The sequence below is a fragment of the Pararge aegeria genome, chromosome 19 (assembly GCF_905163445.1).
Source record: "Pararge aegeria chromosome 19, ilParAegt1.1, whole genome shotgun sequence".
NCBI classification, from domain to species: Eukaryota; Metazoa; Arthropoda; class Insecta; order Lepidoptera; family Nymphalidae; genus Pararge; species Pararge aegeria.
In genome coordinates, this window is record NC_053198.1 from 2010719 (window position 1) to 2024543 (window position 13825).

Genomic DNA, 13825 nt, shown 5'->3' on the forward strand with positions numbered 1-13825 from the left:
ATTTGAAGGAATCCGATCGGAACGCAAATTTTAATATTTTTTTGTTTGTCAGACGGTTTGACAAAGCTATATCTAGAAGACTTCCATGGATCTTGGTATTGTAATATATTAGGTACCCTACAAATCAGAACTTTCAGATTTTAGTTTTATGTTAGACGGCGCTAAGTTAAAGAAGAACTGAGTCTCAGCTTGAATGGTTTTAGCAAAAAATAAGAAAGAAATAAATTTTATATTTGCCCACACAATTGCTTACAATTGTATAAAAACAATATAGCAAACAAAAATACGAACAGTAAGCATGTGGACAAATAGGGTTCCGCCTCAGCAAAGGAAAAGAAAAATGGTAGTGATTTCTAAACAGATGGACAGACTTGACAAAACAGAAAGTGTATATGGAACCCTAAAACCATTGTAAAGTATACCTTGTTAACACAAAGCGTTCGTTTAATGAAAGAAACCAAATATTATATCGGTTCTAATTTACCGAATACATATGATATTATTTCTAGGGCCTTTGTACGGCCTTCATCTGTATTTAATTCAAATGAGTATAGATAATATACATCGTTAGATATACCCTCAACTTTTTTTACCTGAGACATGAGTGAGCTCACATACTTGGCATAATTACAAGTGAACCATATTTGTATAGTGCACTTTTAAATCATAAAACGTGTGTTTTTATATTAATCTATTTAAGTTTTTTAGCGAGCTGACAAAACTAAGTGTGTGTATACTCATTGATAAAAATTAAAGAAACGTTCCTATTTCAAACAACATTAACAGATTATAAGGACCAACCAGTAATACGATTATAATGGGTATTCGAAAGAAGCGTTCCTAAAAGCGCTGATAGCCTAGTAGTTAGAACTTCGGCTTTTCACTCAGGAAGACCAAGTTTAAGATCCAAAGCACGCGCCTCTAACTTTTCAAACAAACGACGCGCAAATCTTAATTTACACAATGCAAAATTATTTTATATAATAACTAAAAAATAAACAAAATCAAAATAATCAAAATATGTCGGCTGAATATAATAAAAATTACATTAATTTTACTGTATGGAATAATACATTTCAGAGTAATGTGCGTTCTAAGCACGTACACATTAGTACTTGTTTTAATGATGAAGGAAAACGTTATGAAACTTGTATGCCTGAGAGTTCTCCAATATTTTTACAAAGGCCTGGGAAGGAAGAAGGCAAGTTAGATAGTCTTGCTCCGGCCTAAATGTTTCTTATTCTATAAGAAGATCCGTGCTCTGTATCACTACAGAGCCGGTAGTGGGTTAACATGAAAATGATTAAAGCATTTCTTTGCGGAAGTCCATGATCCCTACTAATATTATAAATGTCAATGTAAGTTTGTTTGTTACGCTTTCACGCAAAAACTACTCGACCGATCCATATGAAACTTTGTACACATATTCTTCAAAGAGTTAGAAGTAGTATAGGATACTTTTTATCCCGACATTAAGCTCGGTTCCTTTGGGAGAGCGGATGAGTGTTTGACGATTTTACACCATAACTCCGACAAATTCTAACCGATTTAAATAATTGTTATTGTACTATAGAGGTGATAATATGTGTTTAATTTTGCCCAAACTGTGGTTGGAGATAGAGGAAAGAACTCCTAAGCGGACAGCAGCAAACTCCTCATTTAAGGCTTAGCGATACTGAATACTTTAATTTTTTTTAGAACTACAACGAAATTTATTGCCACATCAAAAAACAAAATCAAACGCAGGCTAAGTCGCGGGCAACAGCTAGTATAGAATAAATATACAATTTAATTGGCTTAATTCCATGGAAGCCCGACAAATATGTGATTTGCCGCGTGTTTTAGCAAATTGAGCACTATTGTCATCAGTAACTAACTTAGTTTGCTTAATTTATTTATAATAATAATAAAAACTGTATTACAATCCAACGATTCTCGATCTTGCGGCCGTTGATACTAGATAATACAGAATACGTAATGTATACATTAGGGTGATCCAAAAAAAGTTTTTTGGAGTTTACTCCTTAAGAATCGATTTTCATATATAAGGCGCCCGGTATGAGAAAAATGTGAGGAGTAAAATCTACTAATGAATGACCTCGTTACGTTTTTGCTTTGCGACGTTGCATGCCCGGCAACCGTGATGCGCAAACTTATTTTTACTATTTAAATTACCAAGGAAACCGAATAATATCTAGATAAAGAAACAAATACATAAACGTATAGGACAAAGTGAGATAGAAAACACAATACATTTTTTTACCTATTCTAGTTACCATGGAAACTAAATAATAAACATTACATTTATCCTTATAGTTCAGATACTCTACATCCACCTCAATCTCTCTTAGGCTACTTTTAAGAAGTTACACTTCCGCCGTGTGTGAATAAATTGCACAGAATTTTTAATTTACCCTTTCATATAGAATTAATCTTTATTCAGTTAAATAAACTCTGTGTATGTTTCAACAATCGTACTTAAGGAGTAAACTCCAGTCGTGCATCGGAGCTGACACACACTTTTTTTTTAAACAGGCTCAAAAGTTTCTTTTGGGTGTATAAAAAATTCTGTGAAAAAATGAGCCCTTAATATTAATATTAAGATTGTTCTCATCGCATTTTTTTAACTCCCATCAGAATAAAATGGGATTTAAAAAAAAAAATATCACCCTACCCTACATACATACATGAGATGTAGAAGAAATTTTCACGTTAGGAATGGCATCAACGTAATACGTAGAAGAAGAAAGTAGGAATATCAACAAAATAAGATGTTTTACGCCTGTTTCATTAAATTTCGCAATCTCTAAGCAAGGGTTATGATCTTATGGGTGTGGAATTTTAAGGAGTCGCCTAAGTTCCAGCATCTGTATTACGAGACGTGATTGATACATAACGATCATCGCAGAAATAATCATTTTTATTTTATCCGTTTACTTTTCCGTTTGGTTTGATGTTCGATCCTTCGCATTTATGAGTCGTGGGTAGGCAGTGCTTTTGTGCATATATGAAGTGCACGCCACTGTGTCTGATCTACTAGTTATGTTACAATATATATACTTTTCTTCTTGCTACTATCTCACGTATGACATAACATAATATTATCTTCGTCCTTACACTCGCACGCGGGCATCACTAGTACAGTAATAAGTTTTATTTATAAAATGCAAAAGTAAGGTGTTTAAAAATAAAACATTCCTTTTGTTAGGATTTAAATTTAAATAGCATTATAATTTCCACTTCTTTGTTATTTTTTTAATTTAATCTTATTTTTGAACGAGACGATCGGTTGTCATTCTCCGATTGGTTAACGCCGGTAGACGCATAACGGCGGGAACCAATCAAATTGCTTGGATTCTACCTGGACGCTAGGAGTTTTGGCGGGAAATTGGGTTTTTTTCTTGGCGGGTTGGATCGTTCTTTGAGAGAGTTATGAAGTGAATTGCGAGGTTGTAAAACGATAAGTTCATATTGTCATAGTTTATAAAGTAAATTAATAAAGTGATATTTGTATGGTATGTTTATTTGCATCTTTTCGTGGCCTCATCGCTATCCTACTAAAGTTTATAATAATTCAGAAGTGACAAGACAGCGTTACCTTTTCAACGCGTAAGTACACGCCCAATTATATAATTTTATTAGCTGTTTAATTAATTTATAATAATATTTAGCTACGCGAAATGTTACTAACAATCATTATGGTTATGTCATAATAACATGTACGATTAATATTTATGTTGTTAACCTAATTGAGTGTGCACGGACTCAGTGCCTATTTTGCAATATTTTTTCAGTGAGTTTTAATTTCATTTGTAACAGTATATTTACATACTCATATTGTAGGTTATATAAAAATAAGATCCCATAAATTACCGAGCTCTGGATCTGATATTATTTTTCCGATAGACATTATTTTCAAATGTACCAAACGTAGGTTTAACTTATTATGGCATTCAGGCTATCGCAAATATGATAAAAATTTAATATTAACAGTCACTTTCTACGTAACGGTGATTTGAGAATTTGTGACATGTTTCTAAATCTTACAAAAAAAAAAACAAAAACAATGGAATCGAATTCTTTATTTTTCATTTGTATTTATTTGTTACGCGCAGATGTCTACACCCCTTGTTAAGTTTATTTAAAAAAAAAAAAATTCAAACTTAAACTTTGTTTTCTTGTATCTGACCCTACCCGTGGAATATCGAAGCCGGAGCCGACTGAGGGAGCGGAGCCGTAGCTGGCTATGTGCACGCAGATCTTCTCGGGTCCTGAGTCGGGAGCTAGAGCCAAGCCGTGAGCGGGTGAAGATTTAGGAGAGGCTGTTACTGCAACTGCGAGAGCAACAATAGAAGTCGCAGCCGCTACACCGCGCCAGCTATGACTTCGCACCGGGCTACTCCGCGGCAACATTCAAGTCGCAGTCAACGCAGCGACCACGTGTCCTGAGATCAGCGGGCGGCGCGGCGGGCAGAGACGGCGCAGTGCATCCTGCTGGGCGGCGCGGCGGGCAGAGCCTGGGGCCGGTGCAGTGCATGCTGCCGGGCGGCGCGTCGTGGCGTCGCGAGATAATATGATAAAAGGTCACGTCGTCTTTCCGATTCTAAGAAATGTTTTGAAATGTCTTAAGGACAGTTTGACGTCTCAACCGTGTAGGTACTGAAGTTCTTTCCAAACAGTTGAACCCAAATATAGTTTCAATTTCGACTCCCTCCACCAAACCAAAGGATAGATGTTTGGCTAAAAAGAAAACAATGATTTTGCTTATGTATACGGTTGGAAAAAAATAAATAAAACTGTCACTCATTTTGCTATAAAGAAACTCCAAGGCCTTGACAAAATATGGTAGGAAGACCTAAATTCAGTTTTGTTACCGGGCCGAAATGGCAAGAGAAATTAGTAAATGTTTTTCCTTGCGAGCAAAATTAGGGCCAGGCTTTAAGGGATATACTTAAAAGGAAGAGCAGGTATAATACCTATAGAAATTTAATTTTATGAAAAGCGATATAGTTGATAGGCGTGCAGTTATTCATGATATCAGTGAAAGGAGTTTAAAATCCGGTGCTCTAGTATTTCGTTCCTGATTAGTTATTGCAATTTTTGATAAGCAGCAAGAACTCGTACCAAAACTATTTGTCTCAGGAAAAGAATTCCCTCTCTCTTTTTATTTGAAAATTAATGAAAAATGGGCAAATAAACGGCACGTCACGTCAAACATTTGTCGTTTTCGGCAGTGAGATTAGGCTGGTGAAGGAATCCTTAGTTAAGGAGTTAGGTGTGGCTCATGACTACGAGTATATACCGTCTTTATTACGGGGATTCGGCAATGTAAAATGATTATAGAATTAGTGTTAATGGAGTATACGCTCGTGTTCTATGTAAAGTTATATTTGGCAATTTGCTAAAAGATCTATATCTATCCTCAAAGATCAGCCATACCCGAAACAGCCCCATATTATCGTTTCTAAAGTTGCAACTAAGCTCCAGTTCATGGATATCGGCAGGAAGATGTCACTTTTGATACAAGAATCTTTGATTGGAATTAGTACGGCATGAGTGGTAGAGATCCATGGCGCAGTATCGGTAAGGCAAGACTTGAACATAATTTTAAGGGAAACGGCATCGTAAGAAAAAGTCTTGAGGGTAAGCCGACCATGCAATATTTCATTTGTGGTGGTCTCTATCGCTCTGAAAGTTGACATGTCAGTATAACAGTTCCCTTGTTGCGAACCTTGCTGGATTTCAGGTAGTTCATTTTTGTGCAGGGCAAAACGAGTAGACGTTGAAGTAAAAACATCAAACCACTTATGATTATGGTTATTTAAGATAATTTTGATTTAAAATAGAAGCCTGTCAGTTATAAATACCAGAAATAGATAAGCAGAGAATGTAAGAGTTGCTCGATCGTTACAAACATTCTTTTGCGTCTTCAATTAAAGAAAGAAAGAAGAAAAATGTTACATAAATTTGTTAAAGAACAAAAAAAAAAAAAAAAGTGTGTGACAAAGGAGCTGGCTCAGTATAACTGCATACTAAAAAGCGCAGCACTGGTTTTCAGCCAGCCCCGTTGTCTTCGTCGTCACTGAATCCTCACGACTAAACAATAACAAAATAATCAAAAAAAAAAGGACAATAACATAGAATATAATATATAAACAAACGAAAGATATTTTTACATTAACATAAGCTTTATTAACCCCTGAAGGACATCATGAAATACAAAATCATCTAAGAGGTAAATCATAAACAAAATCAAAAAGTATGACACTAATAAACATGAAAAACTAAAATCTATAATCAAATGTAAAGTCAAATGTAATGTGAGTGTCTTTAGTGTGCATAAAGGAAAAATTATATAAAAGTAGGTAGGTAAAAGGCGCTTCACACCTTTTAGTAATAATTTGTTATTTATTTATTAATTTTTTAATTTACTAGTGGTCATTGAGATTTTTGTACAATAATTTGAAGTATTTTTTTTAACTTTATTTGTAGACGTAAAGATCTAGGTTGTACTAACGCGACCACGATGGATATAGAGTTGATATTGAGTTAAACAGCCAATGTACTCTCTTCTATCGACCTTAAAGGTTTATTTATCTAGGAACAATAGAAATACAAAGACGGAAGTAGAATACAATAGTTGGAAAATCCAAAAGTCCACGCCTCATAATCTTATTCATTACAATAAAATTGAGATTATTTGAAAATAATAATTAAACTACATCTAATTATACCGTAAACAGTAATAGGCTTTTATTCCTCAAATACTAAAGCCTATGAAAAAAAAAAACCAACTCGATAAGTGAAGTATTTCGCTAGTTATCGTGACCACAAGATACGGGATCCGCACATACAGACACACGGACGTCCAAGACAGAACTTTTTTTTTTTTTTTTTAATAATGTTTTAATTAGTTTAAAAAAAAAAAACAAAAAGAGATTTTAAAATATTACGAGTGTTATTTAAAAATATTAATATCTTTTCGGCTTGTATGGTAGTACCGCCACTGGTTCTGGCGGCTTCCTTTCCAAGTTTCGTAGACTTAATAGTTTCTTTGATTCCGTGATTACTTAGCCAATAGTATTTTGTTTTTTAATAAAGAGAGACTTCAACGACACTACACAAGATATAAGCTATTTTAACCAACTTTTGAAATAAATATTATACCAAAATAAATTTTTGTATAAATCGAGTTTGACTAAGTGCAACAAAAAGCTTCCAACAAACATAAAACTAACTTTATAGTTGAAAATGTAGGCAAACCTCGATATATCTACTGAATACATCTGCGTCACCTTTTCGATTTTAGAAAATTTTCTTTTTCTCAATATTTGTCTGTTTATATTCACTTATAAAAGCAATAAAGAAAAAAAAAAAAATCTGGTGGTGGTGTAAAGTTATTATAAACCTACATTCAATTAGCTAAATACAAATACATAAACAAAATTGCACAAGTAAGAATGATATAATAAAAAAATATATATATATTAAACTAATATCTACTCAATCGTACATAACTAAGAACTATAACTAACAAACTAAGAATACTTAAGAACATGTAAATAAGATAGGTTGTCACACCGTGAGAGAGAAGAAGTACGTGTCAAGGTAAAATAAATGTTTTAATGCTGGAATAGCTTGTAGAGTATTCTAGTATGATTGAGTCTACGTTAAAAGGATAGCTTATTGAGAATGTGCGTCGAATACCACTATGATTATATTGCTAAAATTAATTAGAGTTAAAGGGAACTATTCTATGCCCATCCTAGACGATGTGATAGCTCGACTCATAGGCTAAGCTTGTTTGTTTTCACTCGATTTGACTTCAGGGTCTACTACCAAGTCCCTACTTCAGTGCTTAGTATACACCTAACTTCGTTTGTCTTTCATATGGTCAATACAATCATGATACCATTTGACTAGCACCGGCTGTCTTTCAGTGAATGATAAATATAATCTTAGGGTCAGATTGTTTCGGTTAGGTTAATTAATAGTGAGGATTGGCTGCATACACTGCAGCTTTGTACAGACTACAGAGCTTTGTAGGACCTTAACAGGGCTTAAAAGATAACTTATTAATAAAAGATAATAAGTTGTTTCGTTACCTTAAGTCAGATAAAAGAAATAAGCATGTGTTAAAAGCGTTCAAAGCGTTATGAAGGTCTTCCCTACCCTATTGCTAAAGCAGATATGCCATTTCTTACCATTCATGTACCCTTCGTAAAGTCAATTAGCACATGCTCGTTTTTGTAGAGGGTTGCACAAAGTTTTGTTTTACTAAGCCCGATAGCAATACCAACCTCTTAAATGGGATAAGAGCTCTAAGGCAGTATTATGAGTGACGAAGGTAACCATTTCACTTCTCACACATTAACTCTATTTTGCTTGAATAGGGGCACAAAGCATACCCTTATCGCAGTAGGAAGTTCTAGGTTGAATGGCAAAGTAGGTACAGGGGTACAATCTTACCATTCTCGACTCCTTAGAGGCAATGACGGCGAAATATGGTGGAAAGAATTGGCAAATTATTAGGATTAACATTCTGGAAATATTCAGTGGGGACTGAATAACACCATCCAGATAACGACCGCCCGCGCCGGCCGGTAGGACACCATCAGAGGTACTGTCTCAATGCTGTTTCCAAAGGCGCTGATGAAATGATGATGAAAGAACAAACGACTTTATGCAAAAGGGTTAACTTATTAAGATAACTCAATCGTGTATAATGCTATGGATACATATTGCTTATGCCTTGAGGTGAATGGATCGGTTACCAGTAGTAACTTATAATGAGGATTGATTAAAATATAGCAAAAAAAAAAAAAAAAAAAAATTGGATAAAAGTTGGTTCTATTTGGTTTTAGTTTACAATGTTTTATGTTCAAGTTTTGTTTTGTGTGTTTTATAAGCGCTTGATGCATAAAACTACAGACAACCATTTTTCTATTGTTGCAGATTAGACACGAGAATCGATCGGATCGTGTCTTGATGTAGCTGGAATCAGGGACGAGAATCGATCGGATCGTGCCCTGATACAGCAAAAACACTAGAGCCAGGCACGAGAATCGATCGGATCGTGTCCTGGAACTTAAATAGAGAGAGAGAGTATGATGCCCACTGACTGCCACAAGTAAATCGATCGTCTTGTTGGCATGTCTGTAGGGTTTCCCCTGATAAATCGATCGTTCAGGGGATGAGTCGTAATGGGTTATTCGATTAATTGATCGTTCGGATCCCAAATATAATGAATACATTTATGATGAAAAACATTTATCGATCGTTGTTTTTCTTATCAAGTCGATTTATATAATGTTTATGAAGTAGTATGAATAATATTATATTTATATAATTATAAAGGTATAATAGGTCTAGAAAATAATCTTTACCTATATTATTTACTAAAATATTGATGGTTGTGGTTGTTTTGTTAGTTATATTAAACTCCAATGTATATGTAAATATATAGTAAGATGATAATGGATGTTTATAACATATTTTGGTACTCAATTGTTAAAATTATGTCAAGATTGAAACAACTGGCCAAGTTCCGATTGTTAGGATGCCTCCTGGCGACATGTGCGAGGGCGCACACGTTGTCAGGACGGTCGATTGTTAGGATTTAAATTTAAATAGCATTATAATTTCCACTTCTTTGTTATTTTTTTAATTTAATCTTATTTTTGAACGAGACGATCGGTTGTCATTCTCCGATTGGTTAACGCCGGTAGACGCATAACGGCGGGAACCAATCAAATTGCTTGGATTCTACCTGGACGCTAGGAGTTTTGGCGGGAAATTGGGTTTTTTTCTTGGCGGGTTGGATCGTTCTTTGAGAGAGTTATGAAGTGAATTGCGAGGTTGTAAAACGATAAGTTCATATTGTCATAGTTTATAAAGTAAATTAATAAAGTGATATTTGTATGGTATGTTTATTTGCATCTTTTCGTGGCCTCATCGCTATCCTACTAAAGTTTATAATACTTTATATTTTCAATTCTCTATCTTTTTACGTCTTCTTTACTGCATTATTCTTTGGCATGCATAATATTGCTACCGAGAATATATATACTTTCGTCATTTAAGTTGCATTTTTATAATTATTTTATAAACCGCGTTGTTTTAACTTTACTCTGAAAGTTATTGTATTATATTATGTTATTCTCTATTTATTTTATTGTAAACTTTTTGAATATTTACTTCTGTATACAGAGTTTTGATTAACCGGTTGGACAAAAAGTTTTAAATTCCTTTAGAAAAAAAATAGGAAATAATAGTAATAATAATAGTTTACTCTGAAAGTATAGAAAAGTTTATCGAAAATAAATCAACGCTGTTTAGGACCAGTATTAAAAATAATTACGATGTTTTGAAATGTATTGTTGCGAGCTAGGTATGTAGATTTAGAATTGTATTTGCCATTATATCGAATGTATCGAATTAGTAACATTTCAGAAAAATATAATTTTGTATACGAAGTATAAAAAACTAATAAAAAATCTGTGGCTTATTTTATATGATTTCGACTTGTGCGACAATGCTCTGAGAGTTGATGAAGCTGTGGGAGAAGATATATTTTTATCATTTCCCTGGGTATATAATTGTCTACTACCCATGCTAGCCGTGCGGAGAAAATTCTGAAATTTCGAATTTCCAAATTGCCCCTGCCAATTCGAACTCGGGACCTCCCAACTAGAAGCCACAGCGCTCTCCACTGCGCCATGGAGGTCATCAAAAGGTGATTCCCTGTGCCTTGGACAGTAAGTTTAGCAGTCGGTCCTGCGCCAGATTTCTTCACGGTCGTGTCAGATCTACCGTCCCATCAGACTATCAGAGTGAGAGGAGTAGAGATTCTACAAAAATGTTTGCGTACACACTTGCGCGATATGATATCTCCCGCGTAGTTGGAAAATGACCACAGTAGTATTGGATAAAAGCAGGCGTTATATTGCGGAAATCCATGATATATTATGAAAATTAAGCTTCATTTGCTTTACTCCGCGAAAAGCAAGAGAATCTGAATGTTGTAATGTATAATTTCTTCAATCCTTATACTCCACACTAAACAGATTCGGCAATGTACCCTCTACGCACGTTTCGAAACCGAAGCATCCTCAGGAGATGTTGACTTTAAAATGAATAACTGTTACGTTTTCTTAACAGTGTGGAGTATAAGGATTGAAGAAATTATAAATAACACCTGCTTTTCGCGGAGTATAGCAAATTAAGCTTAATTTTCATAATTGACCAAAGTCGAAATTGGTCAGGAAAACTATATAATTAAGAACATTGCTACCATCGCATGGATACCTTCAATGTTTCGTAACACAGATGCTGAATGACAGTTTCTGATGATGATGGTATGAAGATAGTGTCGCCAATGGTATCGTCTGAGATAACGGTCCAACCCCAAAAGCTTCACCCCTTACCGTGCAACCTACCCTTGGTGGCTTCGCGCCCATGTTGAAGAGAATGAGCCCGTTCGGTTCGTTCGTTCGGAACTTGAACGATATCGTTCCGGTCTTCACAGCCTCCCATTTCGGCAGTATCTGTAGAAATAAAGAGAGTCAATAAAGTAATAAATTTTGAGCTATGATACACTTAATTAATCTTATACTAACGTATAAAGCTAAAGAGTTTGTTTGTTGGTTTACTTGAACGCGATGATATCAGAAAGTACTGGTCCGCTTAAAAAAAATCAGTGTTGGATAGCCCATTTATCGTGGAAGGCTCTAGGTTATATCTATAGGTCATTATCACGCAAAGACCAATAGGAGCACAGCATCAATGAAGAATGTTTCGAAATCTTTTTTTTCCTTTTGAGTGCTTCCGTTTCGATAAAAGTATGTATTACAAAGTTGTTAACCTTTAAAAGTTGTAAATAAAAAACCGCGGCAACACATGTCTATCTTTTAAGGTTGACTCAGTCATTTTAAACGACGGAGTAACACAGGCTGTACTGTATGTCTTAGAAAACAAACGGTTCCTTGAAAAACAAACGGTTCCCAAGGAATTTGTAAAAAATACATAAACGCGGACGAAGAACGCGGGTATCAGATCAGCGAGTCACGAATATTAAAATTTTGGCCAGAGATATTTTATAACGATCGCCGATGTCTTGTATGGGTTCTATTGAATCCATAAGTTGGAAAGTTTTACGATTTAGTTTGCCTATCACTTACCTGGAATCCATTAAAAAAATAATGCCACCAGCATTTCATTGTAATGCGGTGCAGGAAATTAAAATAACATCGATTACTGGTATTGCCCACGTTTGATTATACAAGTAGTACACAGAGCAGTGTGTACTATATTCCTAACTCTATTTAAATGCGAATATTGCTGCGTAAAAAAAAAAATCTATGGCCGTATACTATATATATAATAAAAATAAATAATAAATATACTACAACAATACACACATCGCCATCTAGCCCCAAATTAAGCTTGTGTTATGGGTACTAAGATAGCTAATGAATATGTTTATGAATATTATACACATAAATACTTATACAGTTAAACACCCAGGCACTGAAAAACATTCATGTTCAACACACATTTTTCCAGTTGTGGGAATCGAACCCACGGCCTTGGACGGCTAAAGCAGGGTCGCTGCCCATTGCGCTAACCGGCTGTCAAAAGTAGTTATGTTAAACAACCTACAAAAACCAACCAAATCGCTATTACTTAAAATCATAATTACACGTCTATGTGTCTGCATACGGAACATTTTTAAATATTATTTACAAGCATAAATTTTCTGATGACAAGCTAATGTCAATACGCAGTCACTGCGTATTTTTTAACTGACTTTCTTAAGGAGGTAAGCAATTCGGATGTTTATTTATTATTTTTCTTATGTACGTTCGTGCATAACTCTGACACATTTAGACGGATTTGCAAAATTTGGTTTTTTCGAAATCAACCCATTTCTGTTTCATATTGATCTAAGGAAGAGTTTCGGAGACAGTCAACGAAACTCTTTAAAAAATTCACAGCAATTAAACCGCAATAGCTATCGCAAAAATACGCATTCTTTATACGTAAACTCAAAAGGGCTGTACTAATGTGTTTAGTTTATTACACATATTTTGTACCAAAGTTAGTACTATATGCAACTAGTAAAAGTGCACATCTTGCGCATGCAAAGTATTCAAGCTTGAATAATACAATTTTTTTTTATTAGCTTATAACATTTATTTCGAAAGTTGGGTTTTTGAGAATTTTTGTTATGATATTTTTAAACTTATTTTGTACATTAATTTATTAATCACTCTCATTTTATTAATACCTACCCTGTCGGCTCCGTGTTGTATACAACGTGTAACGGAATTACGAAATACTATTAAAAGGTGCATAAGTATATTTCATAAGGAATCACCCTGTATAAATATTAAATCAAAAGAACGTATTTATTTTTCCATACAAACGGATTCAAAAAAGTCTAAGCGTTTACTTATGGCAACCCTATTCAAGATAAAAGACCGACACGCGCATGGTGCCTACTATTAATACTAATAAAGTGACAGGAGTCAAGTGATAAAAATTTTGCATGTGATGTTAGGGCTGTATTTGATTACGTGCAGTAAAAACTATGGCAGTGGTTTACTCAAGAACTATTTCGGTTTCACAGATTAGACTCAGAGACAGTAAATAATGTATCTCTAAAGTCTGTGAAGTAATATTTGGGTTTTTATTCACACCTTGTATATTAGAAAGCATAGTCGTAGCTTTTTACCACAGATATATTATATTACATTACTCTATAACCTATGATCGATCGAACGGCGGCCTCGCTGCAAATGAGAATGACGGGTCCTTCAATGCA

At 34.5% G+C, this 13825-nt stretch overlaps 1 protein-coding gene across 1 annotated transcript in view; it reads right to left on the reverse strand.

Annotated features, from left to right (window-relative positions):
• LOC120631889 (neurexin-1-like) overlaps positions 1-13825 on the reverse strand; it is a 107460-nt gene that overhangs the window by 29668 nt on the left and 63967 nt on the right. The window contains exon 7 of the mRNA XM_039901552.1: positions 11427-11546. Within this exon, the coding sequence (XP_039757486.1) occupies positions 11427-11546 (120 nt within the window). The remainder of the gene's footprint in view (positions 1-11426; positions 11547-13825) is intronic.